At 52.7% G+C, this 20,870-nt stretch overlaps 1 protein-coding gene across 1 annotated transcript in view; it reads left to right on the top strand.

Annotated features, from left to right (window-relative positions):
- Positions 1-20,870, top strand: part of Fbxw8 (F-box and WD repeat domain containing 8) — a 101,567-nt gene that overhangs the window by 20,521 nt on the left and 60,176 nt on the right. The window contains exons 3-4 of the mRNA XM_059249060.1: positions 4,473-4,637; positions 8,495-8,583. Coding sequence (XP_059105043.1) covers positions 4,473-4,637; positions 8,495-8,583 — 254 coding nt within the window. The remainder of the gene's footprint in view (positions 1-4,472; positions 4,638-8,494; positions 8,584-20,870) is intronic.

The raw sequence follows: 20,870 nt of genomic DNA, 5'->3' as shown, positions 1-20,870 counted from the left end.
TGGCTGACTCTGTGTTACTCTCTCCCTCATGCCTTGTGCTCACCCCCATCCTGGCATAGACGGATGAATAGACACTACTGGGTGTCATGGGTAGGCTCAGCTGTGGACCAGACATGCCAAAAATAAAACCCCAGTGTTCTGTCTAGTTCAAAACTGGGGCCTCCACTTTACTGAGCCATTTTCCTGGTCTTTATGGCCTGAGCATGTGTGCTCAGATGAGGCCTTATCTGGACGCTATGGCTGAGGTAGAGGAGTGTGGTTAAGTGGATTTGTGACTGATGGTGTGGCTGTGTCAGCGTGGGCTAGGATCCGTGGTTTGCCTTCAGCCCTGTCTTGGTTAGCTCCCCTCCTTTTCATTCTTCCCTCTTAAAAATAAGACACAGAGACCCACAGATGATGTTTTCTCAATGACTGGTGGGTGTGAAAAGCAGCTATTGCAGTGGAAGGCAGGGCTGGAGTTCGTGTTACCCGAGGAGTGTGGCTCAGTAGGCGCTGGGGTGATGTTTACCATGGGTAGTGTGTTTAGAAACTTGGGATTTAGATATGGAAAGACGATATACCGGAAGTGAGGGATGAAGTGCACATGTGTACATGAATCCATTGGAGGCCAGAGGCCAACCTTGGGGTCATTCCTTGGTGCTGTCTACTTTATTTATCTTTCCCCCTGACTGGTCTCCTGGGCCTAGAGCTGCCATTGCTGGCTGGCTGGCTGCTTTGCTCAGCAAGCACCAGGGACTCTCCTGCCTCTCTGCCCCTCCCACACTGGGATTGCCAATGCGTGCTACCATAGCCAGGGCTTTAGGTGGTTCGGGGGATGAGCTCAGGGAGCCGTGTTTGCATGGCAAGTCCTTTACTGGGCCATCTCCCCAGCCCCATTTGGAACTTGAAAGAATATTTATTCTATGTGTAGATGTGTTTGCCTGTCTGTCTGTCTGTCTGTATGTATGTGCACCAAGTTTGTGCAGTGCCTGTGGAGGCCAGAGGAGGGTGTCAGTCAGTTCCCCCTGGAACTGGAGTTAGAGACAGTTGAGAAGCCCCTCAGATCTCTGCTCCAGCCTTTGCCGTGCAGGCTTTGTGCATGGGGTTGTTGGCCCCACAGGTTGCTGAGGCTTTGTTTGTTTTTTTTTTTAGCTGAGGACCGAACCCAGGGCCTTGTGCTTGCTAGGCAGGCGCTCTACGGCTGAGCTAAATCCCCAACTCCGAGGCTTTGTTCTTTAGAGTGGATGATCTCAACTGAGCAGCGGATTCTCTGCCAGCTCTGATTGGCCAGTGAGCCCTCTAGTGACTGCTGCAGTTAACTCTGCTGCTGTCGACTGGGAACGTCTCCCTCCTGGCTTCTCTTCAGTCGCTTTATGTTGCTGTTCCTGTGCGCCCCTGACTGGGAATCTTCTTCCTGAGCAGGCCCTCGTTGGGTCTTCCAGCGCTGTTTGACCCTCTGCTGGGGTCTCCTTTCATGTTTGCCGTATGTTTTCTTTCCAACGGGCATCTAGGGTGGGGGCTGTGGCCCTGGCAAGCCTGAGCCTAACCGCCGGCATTTGAGACAGCTGCTCCTGGCTCCGTGGAAGGGCCGGGCTACTTTGTCAAGGGGTTGTGTGGCCACTCAAGTCCCCACTGGGTTAGCTAGTGACTCAGGAGATGCAGTGGTCCTCCGGCCTCTGCTGAGGACCCGTTGTGTGCTGGGACACACCTTCCTGTCCCAGCAGGTCACAGCTCTGCTTCAGCCCTGCCTTGATGCTTGTGCAGAGGTTCAAGGCCAGCTGGAGTCTAGAAGTCAGAGCTTTTTTAGCCCCCACCCCCACCCCAAGTGCCCAGCACAAGCCCTGTGTGTGGCATGCTAGACTCCCAGAAATACAGGGTTTTCAAAGATCTCGTGGGCACTCCTTCCCTGTTTTCTCTTCCGCTGTCTGGTCAGCCTCTGCCAGTCCCAACGGCAGAGCCTTCTCAATGCTGCAGTGCTGAGACAACCCCTCCTCATTCAAGAGAGCGCCTGCTGTGTGCTTCGGGCAGGCCCAGGGCTCGCTAGCCCAGGCTAGCCTTGAGCTCACAGAAGTCCTTGTGCCTTAGCCTTCTGAGCACTGGAGTCCGGGTGTGAGCCGTGTGCGGGGCCAGCAGTGTTGAGCTCCTTTCGCGCTCAGTGTTTGGAACAGCCGCCCTGCAGGTCAGGCCGGTCAGACCGATCAGACCGATCAGACCGATCAGATAAAGCCTCGGTAGTGCTCTCCAGCAGTCTGCCAGGCAGGTCGGCCGCTGCCGGCTCTTCAGGAGTTAGGTTTTTGTAAGCTCAAAGCCTGCCTGTCCTGTCCCGTGCCCCCACCCCCAATACTGCTGCTTGTGTGGCCGTTATGAATGTGAGGCTGTTGGTTTTCAGGGGGCTGAAGGAAGAGGAGGCACAAGTTGTGGGCTAATGCCTCACAGTCCTTACTGAGTTCAGCCTTTCTTTCTTCCCTGTTAGTTTTTAAAGACAGAGTCTCTAGTTCTTACTAGCCTGGAACTCACTATGTAGACCAGGCTGGCTTTGAACTCACATATAACTGCCTGCCTCTCGTGAGTGCTGGGATTAAAGGCATGCGCCACCACACCCTGCCTTCATCCTTTTTCATTTTTATTCATTTCTGTCTGTCTTTCTTTGGGTACTTGGTCCTTCGAAGGTTCAAGCTTTTTATTACTTCCTATGGTCCTGAGAAAGTCAATAAAAAACCTGTTGATGCTTAAGTGTGGGTACATGCAAGCCACAGTTTACACACGGAGGTCGGAGGAAAACCCAAGGTGGTGGTCCTCAACTTCCACCTGGAGATGGGGTGTTCTCTTTTTACAAAACTTAATTACTGTGTGTGTGTGTGTGTGTGTGTGTGTGTGTGTGTGTGTGTGGTGTGTGTGGGGGGGTGCATGTTCTCATGGTGCACATGTTTATATGATATGCATGTTTGTATGGTGTGCATGTGTGTATGGTGCGCATGTGTGTATGGTGTGCATGTGTGTATGGTGTGCATGTGTGTATGGTGCGCATGTGTGTATGGTGTGCATGTGTGTATGGTGCGCATGTGTGTATGGTGCGCATGTGTGTATGGTGTGCATGTGTGTATGGTGTGCATGTGTGTATGGTGTGCATGTGTGTATGGAGGTCAGAGGATGACTTTGTGGAGTCAGTTCTCTATCACCTTTCTGTGGGTTCTGGGTTCTGTGTAACTACTGAGCCATCTCACTGGGTCTCTCGTTCACCACTGTGTCTGTGTACTAGCTAGCCCTTGGATTCCAGGTGCTCTCTGTCTTTCTTTACCGCCCACTGGTCCATAGGAGACAGGCTGCCGCGTCCAGCTTTACCTGGGCTCTGAGCACCCAAACTCAGTTCATACACGGCAGTAAACCCCGACCCACCACCCATCTCCTCAGCTGTTTTCCTTCCTTCCTCCCCCTTGTCCTAGTCAGACCTAGAGCCTCACACATGCTAGCTAAGCTCTACCTCTGAGCTGTAGCTCCAGCCCCACCTTCATTTTTGGTCCGGTTCTAATTGCCACCGTGGAGGAGCAGACTTTGAGACATCTTCATACCCCAATCCCAGCTGGCCCCCTTAGTCATGTTCTCTTCCCTCTTCCTCCAAGGTCTGACGTGGTCCCAAGAAGTGGTAGCAAGTGTAGGTTCTTGTAAGCAGCTGACCCCTCTCTGTTTACCAGGAGGAGTAAGCTCCAGTCTCTGGACGGCAGCAAACATGGCCTTCATCCTGCATCTCAGGGCATGCTGTAGGTTGGTTTTGTTATCTGTGGGGTCAGTCTCTCATTTGGACATGAGAGTTTATGCTTTGTACATTGTCCTGTGAGGAAGTAAGCTTGCTGCGCCCTAACAAGGGCTAGAAATCAACATACTGAGAGTTAAAACAGTCCCCCTGATACTGTGGGGACTGGAGATTTGTGCCAGATGTAGGAGGCACTTCTCCATCATATGTCATGGTCCCACTCAACAGCTCGAGTGTTGTATTAATGCTATCACTATGCTTTAATCTGTACATATAAGAGTTCTCCATGCAACAAAAGTTTGAATTTTATGCCACCAGAAATTGAGTTGATGAAAGCCTTCTACATCACAGACCATCAGACTCCGGATTTGTAAGATAGTCGTCAATCTGTCTGCAGCCTCTCTCCTGGAAAGCTCTGTGTGCTGGTGTGGTCTTTTCCTGTGTTCTAGTTTGTTCTTTTAGCATGTTGTGTAGTGGTGCATTTTTTTCTCTTTCATTTGTTAGATGATAACTTATCATGCCATCTAAAATGTGACGTTACATGGTGGTATAACAGTTTTGAAATCTGGAAAGATAAAACTGGAAACATTTGCTTGTAGTTTTTCCACCTCCGAGTGTTTTGTTAATGAGACGTTGTATGCTGCCATACGCCTGGGGCTATACTATAGGTGTTGATTGATTTTGGATGGGAAGGCCTCTCTAATTGCAGTTCTTGACATTTGCGTCACCGGTGCTGTCCTAGGTGAGCAAGACATGGAAGGTGATTTCTGAAGACGAGGTGCTGTGGTACCGGCTGTGCCAGCAGGAGGGGCACCTTACCCGGAGCAGCATCTCCGATTACACCTGCTGGAAGCTCATCTTGCAAGAGTGCCGCGCCAAGGAGCACATGCTCAGAGCTAACTGGAAGGTAGGCAGTGGCCAGTGGCGTCCCTGAGGGACACTGGACGGACACGGGCCTGCAGTTGTGGAGGGAGCGGGGTGTGTTGCGCAGCCTCCCCACACACGCTGCTGAGTTCAGCATGTTCCTTATACTTGCTTCTTCAGCCGTGGGCCCAGAGCTTCCCCCTGCTGTGCAGGAAGGAGTCTGAGGTGGGCTCTCTGGTACTGCCTTTCCTGGCTGGTTAGGGTCACTGGAGTCTTGCTCTGTCAGTCCCCTCCCCCTTTCTCTTTCCCGGCCTCCGGAGGGCTGACATGCAGCAGCACCATGCACACAGGCACAGGCGATAGGCAGGTGCTTGGAGGCCCCTGCGGAGGAGCTGCTGCTGGAGAGGTGGCACAGTGCTGAGTGCTGTCTGCTCTTTCCTCACGTAACCCTTGGCTTGCCGCCCTGGCATTTATCACTTCAAGTCTCTACAGAAATATTAGATCACAGCTAAGCATTTGCAGAGAAGCATTTCAGGGAGAGCAAGCTGTCAGGAAGCGTGTTCCAGGGCTGTGTGAGGCGCAGCAAGGTGGTGCATGGCCAAGCTGCTTTCCCACCTAGGCAGCTGGGAATTCGCCCATTGGAGATGGGGTAGAGCTGGGCCCTTCTCTCACTTAAAGGTCAATCCAATAGACTTTGAGGCAAGAAAGCCCTGCCATGATTGGTGGCAGCATATTGCCTATGTGCATGTCTGTCCCTAGGCACCTCGTAACCAGATTAATGACCAGTGCACTGGTTCCGTAACATCAGTGAGCAGTGCTTACCCTATGGGATGGCCAGCTTTAGCACTGGTGATGTTGGGCCAGCTCTTTGCAGGACGCCAAGCAGCACCCCCAGGGTCCCCACTAGATGCCAAAAGCACTCTGCCCCTGTTGTGGCACACAAGGTATCTCCAGGCATTGCCAGGTATCCCCAGATGGCAAATTGCTCCTGGTGAAGAACTAGTCATCCCTGGAGAACTGGCCAAGCCAGTCTTCTTATCCTGAGAAGACACTACCAACTCAGTAGGATCTCGCTGGCCCCATGGTGTCTGCATCCACAGAAGGTAATGGAGTAGGCTTGTTTGGAGCCTGCCCACCTGATTAGGTCTTCTGATGGACGGGCAGAATGATCTGTGGAGGAAAGCTGCTCAGATGAAGCAGGGGCTGGATGCAGCATCCGCAGTCCACCTGCAGGCAGAGGGAAGGAAAACTTAGAGCTGGGCTTTCCCGCGTTTCTGTGTAGAGAGGCGGGAACCAGAGAGTGAGCTTGTCCCTGGCGTTGCGTTTGGAGATGTCAGAGTCAAGGGAAAACAATAGCTCTGCTTATGTTGCTGCTTTGGGGCTGTGGGGTGGGATGGGGGCGAGGGGAGGAGGGCAGGGTGTCCTCGTCTGGGCCAGGGATGGTAGAAGTAAAGAGTATCACAAGGAAGATGTGATGTCACCCAGTGTCTGTTCTCTGATTTTCTCTGGTAAGTGTAAAACCGTCAGATGCGCTCAGTATGCAGTTGTCTGTCGAGGGATCTGGTTAGATGGGCAGCAGCATGTGAGGCCTTCTGGCATCCTCGGTCACCTCCCAGAACTGTGAGCCGAGAGGAGCACTTGGGTGAAGTTTAAGTGATGGATGACTCACCGAATGTCGGGGTGGAAATCGAAGTGCAGTTTTGGAAAGAACCTTCATCAGCACGTGCAAAGGGTACTGTGGCAGGTGTACCACCTCTGCAAGTCTCCATTGTCATCTGGGTGGCTCAGAGTGACACTGCTCCCAGGCATGTGCAGAAGGTGGCCCTAGGGATGACCTGATGTGTCCCCTGTGGAGCCTGCCTGTGTTCAGGGCTCCAGCCAAGTGCACTGATTCAGACCTAACTGAGATCCATTTCAGGACAGGTTGGGCAGGCAGTTGGTGTGGTAACTCCCAGGTCAATGTCTGGAAACCCCAGAAAGGACCCTGGAGTTCTGAGGCTCTCAGGGCATGAGCTGTGAATGCATGTCTGCCTGAACCTGCACTTCAGAGCTAACTGGAAATGGGTTGGTAGGTGGGTAAGGTTGCCATGAAGCTTTTCTTCTGGTGTTTGCCACCCTGGCATTCTGAGATCTGTCTAGAATGAGAATAGCCAGTGGGATTGGGAGCTTGGGGTAGAGGGCTGCTGTTTTACTGAGCTCAGTGAGTGCCGGGGGTACAGCTTTCATTCAGGCCCTCTGCTTTTCTTCAGTCCCTTTCCCCAGATGTGTCCAGGCTCCCTTCAGCTCAGTTCCATCGGACAGCCCTGAAGGTCTTCTGCCCCTAGGCTGTAGACTGGGCCTGAGGATTAAGTTAGGGTCATTATACAAATTCTCTTGCTCAATTTCAGTGCCATAGCTACGTAATGACTGTTGATTTTAATGAAGTGGATGCCATCATCTCTTTCCTAATGGCATAGTCATCACAGCGGCTAACGCTGGGTGTGGTACTCACGCATCTAGTGTTAATCCTTGGCCAGGCCAGCAGAGCTGACAGTTCAGATAACGGAGTAATTTTGAACACTGGTTGTGCTTACTTTGGGACTCACCTGTCTTAACTGTGTTCTGCTTCCTACACTGATACTAATATCTTCAGATTCCCTGCATTCTTACTTTAAAAGTAGTTGGTATGTTTTCTGAATTTAACAGCAAATCACCTGTACAGTCTGGAGAGTGACACATGATAGCTATGCTTCTGATGTTGAATGCATGAAATTATTAATATATAGCAGGTGGAAGTAAAGGAGTAACGAGTGGGTGGAGAAAAGCAGCAAGTACGTCCACACCCGGCTGGATGCCCCCAGCATCCAGCAGAGGTGACTAGAGTAGCCCGATGGAGCGTCTGCGTGGGGGAGCTTCCCGTCACAGCGCTGCCCCAGGCCGAGCTTCCAGCCGCTCTTCCATGGGTTTTTATGCTGCAGGAAACCAGCTGTGCCACCTTTGTGGACATACTTTACTGTCTAGCAGTTGGCTTGGCGACTCCTTGGTACTCAGAGATGAGGGGTTTGGTTGGTTGGTTTGCTTTGGTTTTTGGAGCAAGGTTTATTATGTAGTCCTAGCTGTCCTGGACCTCCATCTATAGACCAGGCTAGCCTCAAACTGAGAGATCCGCCTGCCTCTGCCTCCCAAGTGCCGGGGAAGGATGGGATTTTTAATGCCCTGGTTGCTTGCTGTTTTTCCCTCTCACTGATAGAGAGCCAGGGTCATGCTTGGGTCTAAAGTAGGGAGGCAGCCAGCTTCTCAGTGAGCTCAAATAGCACCCGACAGTTTACTGATGGAAAGACCACCAGAGATCATGGGAAGTCCCACAGAAGTCCCACAGAAGTCCCACAGGGCCACAGCTGGAACTTGCCTCCTCCTGCCTCTCTCAACACTGACCTAGTGTTCCCAAGGAGCAACCCAATTTCAGGGTTAGGCTTTTCTCTGAAGACCCTTTTCCTGAAAAGTCTGACACGTAGGCAGAATGGCGTCTTTTCTGCTCTCCCTGGTCTGTGTCTCCTCTGAGCTTTTCATTTATTCTAGCAATTCTTTTACATGTCCATTGGGTGCTTGCTCCTGGGAGCTGAACTGCTTAAGTACTCGATGCGCTGCTTCAGGCCCTGCCATGCACAGGACACTTGCCTGTGTGCATATACTTCTTCCTATCTGGTGACATTCTGGGGAGAGGCCAGCACCTCACATTCACTGCTCCATGAGTGCCTCTGGTATAGGCTCACCAGCATGGTGTTGCCATGTTATCCTTCTGAATGCCCAGTGTTGTCCATGATATTGAAGATGGCTACGATGTACAGGTGAGGGCAGAGCACGTTATCAAGGGGCTACCCCAAGACTAGTATAAACCACATCCCCCTTTTCCTCACACAGAATCGCAAAGGCGCTGTGAGCGAGCTGGAGCACGTTCCCGATGCCGTTCTGTGTGATGTGCGCTCCCATGATGGCGTTGTCATCGCAGGGTAAGCAAAGCCATGTGCCTTCGCATCAGCTCAGTCTGTATCTTCACCCTCTGCCCCAGCACCCCAGTTCCAGCTGCTCTTAGGGTTCTGTCCTAGGGCCTGGGAGCTGCACAGCAGGGGTGGGTGTGTGGAGCAGGTCTGTACCTGTTTGTCCCAGTGTCTGTGGAGACTCCACTTGGCTCCCCATTGTGAAGCAAGGCTGTGGCCACGTGCTCTTCCTTCCCCACACGGTGCAGCTTCATCTCATCGCTGCAGTCACTGTTTGCTGTCTCCTGACTGAGAAGTTTAACATGAGCTGCTGTGGGTTCCTTTGGCTGCTCTTCCGGAACCCACCGTGAGGAGTTCTTTGTGGTTGTCACCACAAGATCTGGCCATGCGGTTGTTGATTGTACAGTCAGATCAACTGTATCTTAGGGTTAGGGTGTCTCTTGAGCTAGGGTGTCAGAATGTAAACTTTATACACTTTTGTCGTCTCAGGCTGTGTGCCAGAAACGGAGCCCCTGAGTTTGAGTCAGTCGGCTTTGTGGGAGCCGCTGCAGGGCTCCTGCCTGGAGGAGAGAGGAAACCAGAGCCGACTTCTTCGGCCCTTTCTCTCCTGAAGTAGCATTCCTCGGTGAGACCAGCAAGATGGCTCAGAGGGTCCAAGTGCTGCCCCCAAACCTCACTATCCCAGAGTTTGACCCTGGAACCCACACTTTTTTATGTTGGTGGAAGGAGAGAACCGATTTCTGCAAGTTGTTCTCTGACCTCCATATGTGCCGTGGCACATGCGCCAGCCTCCCAAATATGAAATGTTAAAAAAAAAAATTAAAAGCACTACTTGAATTCCAAATAGGTTATTGAAATATTTTATGGCAGGCCCTGCCATAAAAAATTGTTTCTTTTTCATTACACTTTATTTACTTGTTTGTGTGGTGTGTGTGTGTGTGTGTGTGTGTGTGTGTGTGTGTGTGTGTGTGTGTGTGTAGGGGGTGCACATGTGCCACAGCATATGTGTGCAGTTCAGAGAAACTTGCAGGATTGGTTTCTCCTGCTACTGTGTGGGTCCCAGGGATTGAACTCGGGTTGTCAGGTTTGGTGGCAGACACCCTTACCCGCTGAGCCATCTCGCTGGCCCTTCTGTTTTAAAGAGGATTTGGCCAGGAAGGCCAGTTTTTCTTAGCTTCTGTTCACTGGCCTCACACCCTTCAGAGAGACCCCTCAGCTCTTACAGCCGAGTGGGTAACCTGCTTCCCGCCTGCCTGCCTGCCTGCCTGCAGTCAGACCTGCAGCTCCATTGTGAGGTGTGGTTCTCTGAGCTCCCGATGGCAGAGAGCTTCCCCTCATGTCTGAGGACGGGTGGTAGCCAGGTGGGGTTACATTATTCTGACTTCAGAGCTCTGCCTAAGCGCATAGGAAGGTTGCGCTGCTCAGGCTGGACTGAGAGTCCTGGCAGACTGGAGAAGTCGGCGACTCTCCTTCCCCAAGTCTAGTTCGGAGCTTCTCTGAACATGGAGCCCCAAAAGGAGACCACGGCTCTGAAGGCGGCTGCTGCCCTCCTCGCCCCTCCCTCTCCCTGGGGATCTGCCCAGCACTAGATAGGCCACCAAAGGCCCAGCCATACCAGTGTTCTGGGGATCGATTGTGTGAAACTTGAGCCACTGTCAGAGAGGCTTCTGGGCTCCTCCTCTCTGATAGAAGCTACAGTTGAGACCTCCGTCCGAGGCCCTGCGATCTTGCTTGTATGCAGCGCGTCTTGTGTTTATCATTAAAATTTGATCTGGCGGTTATGATGCTTGTTTTCTGGGTCAGCTCTTGAGTCCTTTTCATTTGAGACAGTGGTGTTTGTGGTTACCTCATTCCCAATCAATGTTGTATTCTCTAGGCTTTCTACAGCTAAGCATCTCCAAGGAGCCTCTTAAAGAGACAGCACCGCCTGTCCTGGCTTTCCCTCATGCTCATTTCCTCACTCTTCTTGTTTCTCTTTGTTTGAGGGAAGGAGAACCTGACCGAAGGCTGCTTTTCGCATCTCAGCCTATGAGGTCTACTCCACACGATTGGAGTGCAGGCTGGCTTCTCCCCATCTTGGCGCTCTCTGTGTAGTGGTCTTGCTTTGGCTCAGGCTGCGTAGACCCGGGCTGGCAGGTTATGGACTGACCTGGTCTAGTTCTTCCTGGCTGAGGCTGAGCTGGGCCACGTGTGTCCCCAAAGCTGTCCACTGTCTTGCCTCCTTCCCTGTCGCAGGCATTCTTGATCGTCACCTTCCTGACAGCAGACTCCTGTGTGGTCTGCGGCTGACTCCTAACTCAAGTGCACCGTGCGTTTGCCGCACTGTCTGTTGAATAACCTGGCCACCGTCTGTTTGAAATCTGAGATACAGTAAATAGACCATGACATTCACTCTTTTAGTCTCAAGTCCAGTGAATTATAGTCATTTGCAAGACTCTGCAACTGCTACCACTAATTCCAGAGCATTCTCGACACCCTACAAAAAAAAAAAAAAAAAAAAAAAAAAAAAACACTTCCCATTCTTTGTTTTGTTTCTCTGGGTAGCCCTGGCTGTTCTGGAACTCAGCTCTGTAGACCAGCCTGGCCTTGAACTCAGAGATCCGCGCCTGCTTCTGCCTCCTGAGTGCTGGAACTAAAAGGCTTGCGCCACCCCACCCAACAACCCCAGACCCCATTCTTGATGGGCATTTCAGTTCTGCCTCCCTCCAGGAGTTCCTAAGTACTCTTGGCTAAGAACTGGCTCCCTCTCAGTGCCCACTCTTCTCATAATGCTGGTGAGTGATAGAGTATACGGGGAAAGTGATCTTATGGCTGTTCTGTCTCACGAGGTACTTGTTTGTATTATTTTACATAGAAGGAACTTTAACCTTTCAAGCATAACTGCTCTTTTCAACTATTTGTAATTATCTTTTAAAACAGGTGCTGTGTGGTCCTCTGTTACCCTGGGGTGGTGTGCAGTCCTCTGTTACCCTGGGGTGGTGTGCAGTGCTCTGTTATCCTGGGGTGGTGTGCAGTCCTCTGTTATCCTGGGGTGGTGTGCAGTCCTCTGTTACCCTGGGGTGGTGTACAGTGCTCTGTTATTCTGGGGTGGTGTGCAGTCCTCTGTTACCCTGGGGTGGTGTACAGTCCTCTGTTACCCTGGGGTGGTGTGCAGTGCTGTATAAGATTTTGTATGGAATAAGCACCAACATTCATGCATAGCCTCTCTCCACTCCCATTGTACTCTATTTTCCCTGGGAAGGCAGAGAAATGTGTGGGATTGTTTTGTTTGTGTGTTTGATTTTAGTTGTCATAACTTCAAACTATGCAGTTTTAAGCATGGAAGCAGCTTTAGCTGATCTTGTTCCAGAGCTCTCAGGTGTAAGCGGAGGCAGACTCCGAGCCTTCTGGATGGACACATGCACTGTGCACACACGCCCCCCTCCCGTCTCCTCCGAAGCCTGTCACAGCCTCACTTTTGTTCTTTTAAGATGCTAGTGAGATCATGTTAGTTTTGCAAAGGTGTTCGAGTGCCCGAAGTCCCCGAGTGCCCTGACCCTACAGTCTACACCTGTGACTCGCTGGACCGTGTGTGTTGATTTCCAGGCTGATTTTCTACTTATTTTCACACAATACAATCAAAGCTTATATTGCATATTATACTTTTTTTTGCGAGTTTTTCCATGTTACTTTTCATTACTTTCTTAGACTTACTGCAGAATTCCTCCACTCATTCCTAGTTTCCCCCTTCATTCACCCAATGGCGGACAGTAAATAAGTCGTTTCCTGTTTCCTAGATGTTCTGAGAAGTGTGTTGGAGGATGACATCATAGAACGTACATACACAAATTAGAAGGCTATGCTGTCACTAGGCTACATAGTCCACAGTTGTGGGGCACATGATTGTGGTAGCATTAAGATCACTTCATGTGGATGGGTCTGCAAATGGTTCTGTTTCTGTTTTGGCGCCACAGATAGTCTTTAAAATTATAAAGCGGAGGCTGCTGCTGAACTTCATGTTCCTTATAAAATGTGTGTCCATTAAAGTTCTGTGCTGTTACTGTGTTAATATTTCTCTAGCTGGAATCCTTCCTGTGGATCTACTGGACTCAGAGGAATTTTGTATCTTCCAGATTCAGAAACTCTAAAAGTTCTTTCCTAGCCCTCGGTTTTTCCAGTGTGACTTTGTGATTTGAAGTTCCCAAAGCGTCCCTCAAGCTGGCTCCTACACACACTCCTCTACTTCTTGATGCTGCCAGAAAGGCCGCTGCCCTCAGGCCTCTGGTGGCTTTCTGGTTCGTAGTCTACCAGCCGTTTCCTTGTGAGCCTCTTGTGGTTTGATCCTGTTGACTGCACCCTCCGTGAGATGGCAGGGGTCATGTGGGAGGCATCTTCAGCCCCACAGCACCTGCTTGAGCCTAGCTCCCAGGAGACACAGAGGGCGAGTCCCAGAGTCCCAAATGAAGCTTCCCTCGGGCCTTTCCTCCTGTCCTATTGAGTCTCCATGGTTCGCTCAGCCATGGGACCAGCATCCCAAGAAATGTGAGGGCTAGCCGAGGCTCCTTCCGCTAGGACTAGCACTTGAGACAACTCTGTTCCAGCTAAAATTTCCCACTTGTTAGGACACAATTGTATTCAAGGTCACTGGAGATACAGTCCCTTCCTGTCCTGCCAGGCTGAGTGTCCAGCTGTGTGCTCCGTGCTCTGGCCCTTGCTGAGCTGGCCAGGTGGCCCAGCCCGCCTTCTGTGTTCCACTTCTATCTGCAGAGCTGCTTGGCAGTGCATCAGGAAATGTCCCGTTTGCCTCCTTTTTAATTTTGAATTTTGTAGGTGACAACTCTTAAAATTTTCACATGTTCTTAAAATTATATATTGGAATTGGAAGTGTAGCTCAGGAGAAGCCCAGAGAACCTGAGGTGTTAGGCCCAGTCCCTGGCACAAAGAGAAAGACCATCAGTAGATTGGCTGTATTCCTGGAGGAGAATTACTGGGAGCAAAGAGCTGTGACAGCATCCCTGTTCTGTGGGCTTGGGCCCTTCTCTCCCTAGTGGCCCTGTGGAAGTTAAGACTTGCAAACAGATGACATCATGGGCTCAGAAAGGTCCCAGCACCAGACCCAAGGTGTGGGGCCAAGTTGGGTTTGCTGTGAGTCCTGCAAGAGAGCCACTTAGTGAAGGGCGACCCAGGGCGAGCCTGGAGGTCCAGGAGCCAAGCCTGGGCTCCTCTGAGGCCCTGTGCCAGCCCTGCCGCCATTAAGTTATTAGCTCACCAAAAGCTTTTATCCATGCCCAGGAGTGTGTGTGGTGTGCAGTTCGCTCCCCTCGCTCGGTATCACGTGTCTGAAGCGTCCCCTTCCCCTCAGTTAGTTCACTTTCTCCTCATTCCAGAGGACTGCATCTCCCAGATGTTTCAAAGTATTCAGCCCTTTATATGCTAAGGGACGTTTCAGTCTACCTAGGTGCTTCTCCCTGGTTTCCATGGTCACCATGCACAGTTGCTGCCTTTCCTGGGGGAAGCCGCAGCTGTGTATCCATGTTTCCCTCTGCAGATGGGGTTGGAGGGAAAACTGTGTCAGTCAGTGCTGCAAAAGTTAACTCTTCTTTACCTGAAAGTGCTTGGCTGCCTTGTTCTATCTCATTCCGTAGAGGCAAGGTCACTGGAGCGGAGGCCTGAGGAACAATGCAGCTTTCTGGCTGGCAGGTGAGCTGGCTGTGTCTCCACCACAGGCCTGCTGCAGGTTTATCTGTCTGTCCACCGCAGGCCTGCTGCAGGTTTATCTGTCTGTCCACCGCAGGCCTGCTGCAGGTTTATCTGTCTGTCCACCGCAGGCCTGCTGCAGGTTTATCTGTCTGTCCACCGCAGGCCTGCTGCAGGTTTATCTGTCTGTCCACCGCAGGCCTGCTGCAGGTTTATCTGTCTGTCCACCGCAGGCCTGCTGCAGGTTTATCTGTCATCTGTCCACCGCAGGCCTGCTGCAGGTTTATCTGTCTGTCCACCGCAGGCCTGCTGCAGGTTTATCTGTCTGTCCACCGCAGGCCTGCTGCAGGTTTATCTGTCTGTCCACCGCAGGCCTGCTGCAGGTTTATCTGTCTGTCCACCGCAGGCCTGCTGCAGGTTTATCTGTCATCTGTCCACAGGGTTTGGGATCTCAGTGTTTGTTCTTTGGAGTCGGAGCTTCTTTAGGCCCCTAAGTTCCTAAGGTCTGAATCACCACTTGGTGTCGTCTGTCTCAGGCCTTGGTCATTTACACTGAGACACGTAGCACTGCACGTTTAAACACAGTTGTCCAAGGGAAGGTAACTTACCGACCAGCCTCTTTCCTCCCTTTCTCAGTAGCCGGATCTTCCCGTGCTGTGTGCCAGCTCTGGTAGAGGCTGTGCTATGGCGCGCTGTGTGTTTGCCCTGAGTTTTAAAGTCTTTTCTGTTCAGGAACTGAGTTCTCAGGTGTGGTAGTGCTCTGTGGGTTCGTGAGAAGGTGTACAGCGTGGAGATCCCTACACGTTCCTCGGAGGCTGCTGGGACAGCAGGGCTTTGTAAGTGCAGACTGGTGACAGAGTCCTCTTACGTTCTTGTCACCATGCTTACACTTACCTGGGCATGCTTTCCAGCTTTCTCCTCTCCAGCCTCCTTTTCCTGGCAGTTTCCTTTCAGCCTCGCCTCGTATGGATTTTGTGCGGCTGCTTCTGGCTCTGGGCTGCTTCCCATAAGGGGCTCCGTCATGACCCACTAGGGACCGCTTTTTTAAAATACTTTGAAATTTATTTATTTTCTGCTGTGAGGCATGTGTGCTCTTCTAGTAAATAAGTCTGAGGTAAGCTGCTGATACTCGACTAAAGGAGAGCTTTGCATTTATTACATCTTTAATGAAGGCGCTCCAGAACGTCCTTAATAAATACTGATGAACTCATGGCTGCATTTATCCATCTCTGCTTCTCCAGGGAATTATGGGAAGGGCCACAGCTCCAATAACTCTGCATAATCATCATCGACTCTGACTCTATTGATTGTCATTAACCAAGATGTATGGAAAGCAGTTCTAAGTGTGCAGTGCATGCACCACACAAGGGCCATTAAGATGGTCATTACTTCTCAATTGCTACGTCTTACACTCCCCTCGATGTTTGCTGTAGTGCATTTCCACAGAGTGGCTGTACTGTGGGGCCGAGTTCATTCTGTTAATTGTGCAGTACGGTAGTCATGTTCTGTAGAAAACAGTAAATACTCTGGATTTTATTGATCAGTACAGAAAGCACAGAGCAAGTGAAGAGTTCTCAAAAACCTGTGTGCCGAGGGTGTAAATACCCCCTGGCATGTGGGTGCTGCCTCTGTGTGCCGAGGGTGTAAATACCCCCTGGCATGTGGGTGCTGCCTCTGTGTGCCGAGGGTGTAAGTACCTTCTGGCATGTGGGTGCTGCCTCTGTGTGCCGAGGGTGTAAGTACCCCCTGGCATGTGGGTGCTGCCTCTGTGTGCCGAGGGTGTAAGTACCCCCTGGCATGTGGGTGCTGCCTCTGTGTGCCGAGGGTGTAAGTACCCCCTGGCATGTGGGTGCTGCCTCTGTGTGCCGAGGGTGTAAGTACCCCCTGGCATGTGGGTGCTGCACCTCAGCAGCTTCCGTCACTTCCACTTGCAGGTTGAAGCCGGGAGACCTCTCATTCAGGTCGCAGTCAGCACTGGAGCAGTTCTCAGGCCAACCAAGGCTACAACTGCGGGTGGCTACTGAGCAACATGGGCGATGCTGAGGAGTGGGGGTAGGAAGCAGGGGACATGTCCCCAAGGAGAGCACCCAGACAGGACCGGGACCAGGCCAGGTTCCTCCTGGGGAGCCCACTGCAGCTGGTCCAGAGGATTGTCAGCACTTAGGAGGACGCAGTTGTGGGCAGGGGTGTCCCTCTGCACTCCTAGGCTACAGTGGTCATCAGTGATCCACTATAGCATCTGTGTGTCTCCCTGGCTGGAGGGAGACACAGTGGAGTCCTTGGCACAGGGCTCCAAGTGCTCAGAACCATGTGCTGCTGAGGCCTGATCAGATTAGAGTTGGGACTTATTTGGGAGTGGCAGAAACAGGGTCCTGTGGAGGAAGAAGTTTCGATATCTTTGTACTCACCAAGGGTATGAAATTGGGTGTGGAAGGTGGTCTTGAGTCAGCCCAGCCCCTTGCTCCAGTTCCATGTTTGCTGGTATCTGACTTCCCATGAAATAGGGTGGTGGGACTGATGGAGAGAGCTGGGGGGGGGGGGGGCTGTGTCCTGCCCAGCTAAGCACAGTATGCAAACCTCAGATTCCTTGTGTTGCCCTGAAATGGGGCTGTTCTTGTGAGCAGTGGCTGTTGAAAGCTGTTGTTGTTTCTGGGTGTGGAGTGCCCGTGGCTAAGCAGCAGGCCAAGGGGACCGGGCACTTCACTCTGCCTCAGCGCTCTTCCATCAGACCCTGCTCCACTTGTCCATGTTGCTGGAAGAGCCGAGAACACGTTTGTGTTAGTGACTAAGAGCCTCCCCTGCAGGGTGCCACGCGGGAAGGATGTGAAAGGTCATGCGAAGTGGAGCTCCTTGTGGCCTTTTGCTCTGACTAAATCGTCTGCTGGCAGAAGCACACATTAGTGAGAGCTCTTCAGTGGTGATCATTTTAAATTGGCAGTTGCCCTGGTGTACCGAGGAGCCTGGCTTGGGAGTCAGCTGCTGCCTCTGACCCCCATATTTAGAGGTGTAGCACCTTGCCAGGCGTGGCCTGACTGGGAAAGCAGGTGGCTCTTGGTGTCCCTGGCCCGTGTGCAGCTTGGGTGTGTCATCACTCGCTGTGATGAGGTTGCCTCCGTTCTTCTGTGCTCATACCTCAGCTAATGTGGCTGTAGTTGTTCCATGCTCACTAATTACAGCCATCAACCCCGGGGTCCAGCGGCCTCCTGACAGTGTGACTGGTGTCTTAACTGGTGGAGTGTAATTGTCGTTAGGCAGCGGTGGAGCATCTGGAGCCTTCCTTTTCCACCTCCATCCCCCTGTCTTCTCTGGCTCCTCCTGGCTGTTGTGAGTAAGCACGCTTAGATCACACTTAGGAGTTCATGCAGCTCCCTCTGCCCTAACCAGCACTGTCCCTGGTAAAAATGCCTGTCCGCAGCGTGCTTCAGTAGGACCACGTCCGCTGCTGTGTTGCTGTCCCCTTAGCTGTGGAGCCTGTGCATGGGTCCTACAGCTCCTGCTCGCTCAAGGCAGAAATCTGCTTCCTCAGTGAAAGGGGCAAATGCTTGTGATTTGCACGCTTCTTTGGCTTTGAAGAACATAATTAATTCAAGTGGCTGTCTGGAAAGTTCCCTGTTTATGAAAACAACTGGGTTTGCCTGTGTCTCCTAGAGCTGCAGGTTAGTGTGCTTGGAAGGAGATGCAGAAGTCTGAGGAGAATCGCCTGTGTTCTGGGTATTAGTACTGGGGCTGCTGGTTAGGAACAAGGACAGCTGCTGCCACATGTGAGCACACTGCCGGTGACCTGCCCTTTCCAGACACCACTTCTCTGTGGCATTAGCTGTGTGTGTGAGAGATGCAGGCCGGGTGAGGAGGTGAGGCCAGCTGGTGGTGGCACACAGATGCTGAGTCAGCAAGGTGGGCTGACTGCAGGTGGACCGGCAGGGAGTCTGGGATGGTCCCTGGAGTGGGTGGGAGGGCCATGGTGTGAAGTGGTGGAGGGATTGGAGCTAGCACTGATGGAAGGAAGCATGTGTGAAGAAGCTGGGGGCCTGCGAGCCAGAGCCTCAGGAGGAGCACACGTTTGTGCTGGTGTGCAGGGGTGGCTGGAGTGCTCCTGTCAGCTGTGCCCTCCGGTGTCCAGCCCTTCTCCCCTGTCATCCCCCAGATGAGGACATTGCAGTCGTCGTCATCTTACACAGCTCACTTCTGTGTGGCTCAAAGGTGAAGCATGTTTTCCTTGTGGTATTTTGTTGCTGATGCCTCAGAACTCTCTAGAGAGGGCAGTGAGCTGGAGCCCTGGTCCCTCAGAGCCCTGCTCTCTGATCCCTGCTCCTCCCACTGTAGCCCCAAAGGGGCCTCAGCGTGAAGTTGGCTGCTGACAGGTATTGTCACCAACGACAGCACCGATGAGGTCCGAGGGACTGTGGGAACTCCTGGGGGAACACTGCATGAAGACCATGGCTGTGCTGAAGCAGTCCAGCCAGGGCTGCCGGGAGCAAGACTGTTCGTGACTGAGTTGTGGTTCCTTTCATTAGGTTGAACCTCAAGAGTGGACTCAAGGTCTAGACTCACGCTAGCCTTCCTGTTGTCTCTGTAGCTGAAACAGTGGTTGGATTCCAGTGAACGACCCGAGTCAGACTGAGGGTGCTGAGCCTGGTGCAGTTGAGGGGGGCAGTTACTGTAGGGGGTTCTCCATCAACAGTGGTCATCCAGATCACTTCCTGAGGAGCCTGGGGCCTATGGCTGTAGTTTTTCAGGGCCACATCAGTGTGCAGCTTCGGTTATGCATTGTCACTGTTGAGGACAGAGAGGAGGGTTAGTGGTCGTTGGGGCGGCAGCAGTCCAGTGTTGGGAAGCCTCCTACTCTTGACAGGGTGCTGTCTGGACTCTGTCCTGCAGAGTGAGCCCATGACCACATGACTGGAGATGGACAGTTGGGGGAGTGCTGCAGTGTGCTCTAAAGCAGTTCCCCTGAGTCAGGGCACACGCAGAGTCATCTCATTAAATCTCCCCTCAGGTGGCTGAGATGGTTAAGCACTTGTCCTGAAGAGCCTGGCCTCCTGGTCCATCTGAGGAACCCACAAGAGGGTAGGAACCCACGCTGAGGCCCCTTTGGGGCTACAGTGGGAGGAGCAGGGATCAGGGAGCAGGCTCTGAGGGACCAGGGCTCCAGCTCACTGCCCTCTCTAGAGAGTTCTGAGGCATCAGCAACAAAATACCACAAGGAAAACATGCTTCACCTTTGAGCCACACAGAGGGCAGGCAGCAAAGTTGTCCTCGGGCTGTCACACATGTGCCCCTGCTCCAGCACACATGTGCCCTCCTCCAGCACACATGTGCCCTCCTCCAGCACACATGTCACACATGTGCCCCTCCTCCAGCACACATGTGCCCTCCTCCAGCACACATGTGCCCTCCTCCAGCACACATGTGCCCCTGCTCCAGCAAGCATGTGCCCCTCCTCCAGCACACTTGTGCCCCTCCTCCAGCACACATGTCACACATGTGCCCCTCCTCCAGCACACATGTGCCCCTCCTCCAGCACACATGTGCCCTCCTCCAGCACACATGTCACACATGTGCCCCTCCTCCAGCACACATGTGCCCTCCTCCAGCACACATGTGCCCTCCTCCAGCACACTTGTGCCCGTCCTCCAGCACACATGTGCCCTCCTCCAGCACACATGTCACACATGTGCCCCTCCTCCAGCACACATGTCACACATGGGCTCCTCCTCCAGCACACATGTCACACATGTGCCCCTCCTCCAGCACACATGTCACACATGTGCCCCTCCTCCAGCACACATGTGCCCTCCTCCAGCACACATGTGCCCTCCTCCAGCACACTTGTGCCCCTTCTCCAGCACACATGTGCCCTCCTCCAGCACACATGTGCCCGTCCTCCAGCACACATGTGCCCTCCTCCAGCACACATGTGCCCTCCTCCAGCACACATGTGCCCCTCCTCCAGCACACTTGTGCCCTCCTCCAGCACACATGTGCCCTCCTCCAGCACACATGTGCCCGTCCTCCAGCACACATGTGCCCTCTTCCAGTACACATGTGCCCTCCTCCAGCACACATGTGCCCCTCCTCCAGTACACATGTGCCCGTCCTCCAGCACACATGTGCCCTCCTCCAGCACACATGTGCCCGTCCTCCAGCACACATGTGCCCTCCTCCAGCACACATGTGCCCTCCTCCAGCACACATGTGCCCCTCCTCCAGCACACATGTGCCCCTCCTCCAGCACACATGTGCCCGTCCTCCAGCACACATGTGCCCTCCTCCAGCACACATGTGCCCGTCCTCCAGCACACATGTGCCCTCCTCCAGCACACATGTGCCCTCCTCCAGCACACATGTGCCCCTTCTCCAGCACACATGTGCCCCTCCTCCAGCACACATGTGCCCCTCCTCCAGCACACATGTGCCCCTCCTCCAGCACACATGTGCCCTCCTCCAGCACACATGTGCCCCTCCTCCAGCACACATGTGCCCCTCCTCCAGTACACATGTGCCCGTCCTCCAGCACACATACACACAGTAATGTATAAACATGGGCCTCTCACCTGAGATTGGCCTTCTGTAGCTGCCTCAGACACGCTTGTGACCTAGGTTTCAGGGATGAACTAGATTTT

This window comes from Peromyscus eremicus, chromosome 23 (genome assembly GCF_949786415.1).
Source record: "Peromyscus eremicus chromosome 23, PerEre_H2_v1, whole genome shotgun sequence".
NCBI lineage: Eukaryota > Metazoa > Chordata > Mammalia > Rodentia > Cricetidae > Peromyscus > Peromyscus eremicus.
This window is presented reverse-complemented; position numbering and strand designations above follow the sequence as displayed.